This window comes from Tiliqua scincoides, chromosome 5 (assembly GCF_035046505.1).
Source record: "Tiliqua scincoides isolate rTilSci1 chromosome 5, rTilSci1.hap2, whole genome shotgun sequence".
Lineage (NCBI taxonomy): Eukaryota > Metazoa > Chordata > Lepidosauria > Squamata > Scincidae > Tiliqua > Tiliqua scincoides.
In genome coordinates this window covers 109997148-109999072 of record NC_089825.1, presented here as the reverse complement: position 1 = coordinate 109999072, position 1925 = coordinate 109997148, and the positions used below count along the sequence as shown (strand labels likewise).

Genomic DNA, 1925 nt, shown 5'->3' with positions numbered 1-1925 from the left:
GAGAAGAACCTGTGCTGAGTGTAAATCAGACAGGTCTTAACCATTCCACCCTCTGTAGATTCAAAATTAAAGACAGTGTCTGTACTCCAGAGAAATTGATAACTTCTTGCACCCAGTGGGATGTTACTATTGTTATTAATAATAAAAATATAGCACCATCAATGTGCATGGTACTTTACATTAGAAGAGAAGTCCTTGCTCTGAGGAGCTCACAAATTCAATAAGCACAAGGGACTTGATTGAGGAAGGGCACATCCTGTTTTGGACATCTTTTTCTCAAACAGCAATTTCATTCCAAACCACTTAGTGAGTTATTTCTGAAATGTGGGACACTTTCAAAAGTGGATTGTATCACAAACATCCTCTGCTCCAAGAGTGAAACCTGAAAGTTCCGCAAGGCAGGCAGAAGCATATTTAATATAGCTAATATAGAGAACGGAGTCTTGGCTTCACAATATTGAAGCAGAAAACCCACAATCATTTGGATTCTGTGAATGTAGTTTTAAGCCCTCCCCATGGCTTTCCAGAGTGCCCCTTGCACATCCTTGTTTCTCAAGCTATAGATGATCGGATTAAGCATTGGTGTGAGAATCCTATATAGCACAGAGAAAATCCGATCCTGCTCCTGGGAGTATGTGGCGTTGGGACGGATGTATGTGAAGATGATGGTGCCAAAGTAGATGTTGACCACAGTCAGGTGAGAAGCAGAGGTAGAAAAGGCCTTGAGACGCCCTTCCTTGGTGCGGATCCTGACAATGGCAGAAACTATATAGACGTACGACACCAGAGTAACCAGAAATGAACCCATGATCACACCTCCACCCACCACAAAGGTCGCAATTTGATTGGCCTGAGTGTCAGAACAGGAGAGCTGAAACAGGGGTGGGACGTCAAAAAAGAAGTGTCGGACGACATTGTCTCGGCAGAATGACAAAAGGGACGTCATGCCAGAGTGCACACCAGAGTTAGTCAAGCCCAGAATCCAGGCAGATGCTGCCAGCCACACACACGTTTTGGGGTTCATGAATACACCATAGTGCAGTGGGTGGCAAATGGCAGCATACCGGTCATATGCCATCACACCCAGCAGGAGGCATTCAATGCCACCAAAGGAGATGAAGAAATACATTTGGGAGAAGCAACCAGCAAGGGAGATTCGCTTGTCCTGAGAGAGATAACTTATCAGCATCTTGGGAACAGTGGAAGATGTGAACCCAATGTCCACAACAGAGAGATTACCCAGAAAGAAATAGATGGGGTTGTGCAGTCTGCTGTCCAAAGCGGTGATGAGAAGAATGAGAGTGTTTCCACCTAGGGCCACCAAGTAGCAAAGGAGAAAGAGACCAAAGAGAATGAGTTGGACCTCTGGGTCACTGGAGAGCCCCAGGAGTATAAATTCAGTAACATCTGTGCCATTCTGCACCATCCGATGTAGGGGCTACATCTGTGAGGGAATATTAAATGGAATATTTGTCAAAAGGTGGCACATGGAATAGAGGGTTTAGCCACACAAATGCAAGCATGAGAACAGTCAAAGCACAACAGCAGTTTTTTTTTAATCGCTAGAAAGCAGTCGCGCTGCCTTCCATTCTTTGCTTTCTCTCTCTCTTTCCAGCTTCCTCCTTCTAATGAACTCTCAGGAACTCACAGAATTTATATACCTTTAACTTTTCAAGAAGAAACATCAGCTTTCATAAACTCCAGTTCCCAGCACTATGGGAATATCTGATCCAACCCCATTATAATGGAATTCGGTGGGGGGTTAGCCTACCTCCGCAGCTCAACTCCATTGCCTGCTGACACTAAAAATGCTTTTCTCCAACCACCGCACATGAAGTATTTTTAAGCAAATAATCTTCCCTTCTGATTGTAACAGTGTTGTATCAGGGCAGGGGTAACTCCAGTGTTACAACCAGAGACAAAAT

The 1925-nt window shown here is 44.4% G+C and overlaps 1 protein-coding gene across 1 annotated transcript; it reads right to left on the bottom strand.

The window, feature by feature from the left end:
- Positions 1 to 502: 502 nt before the first annotated feature.
- LOC136653121 (olfactory receptor 5V1-like) lies at positions 503 to 1426 on the bottom strand. Its single transcript, XM_066630043.1, has one exon. The coding sequence runs from the start codon at positions 1424 to 1426 to the stop codon at positions 503 to 505; it is 924 nt and encodes a 307-aa protein (XP_066486140.1).
- Positions 1427 to 1925: the final 499 nt, after the last annotated feature.

What these genes read in the sequence shown, in the direction of transcription:
- LOC136653121 (XM_066630043.1), bottom strand. Translation starts at nt 1,426, where the DNA reads ATGGTGCAGAATGGCACAGATGTTACTGAATTTATACTCCTGGGGCTC.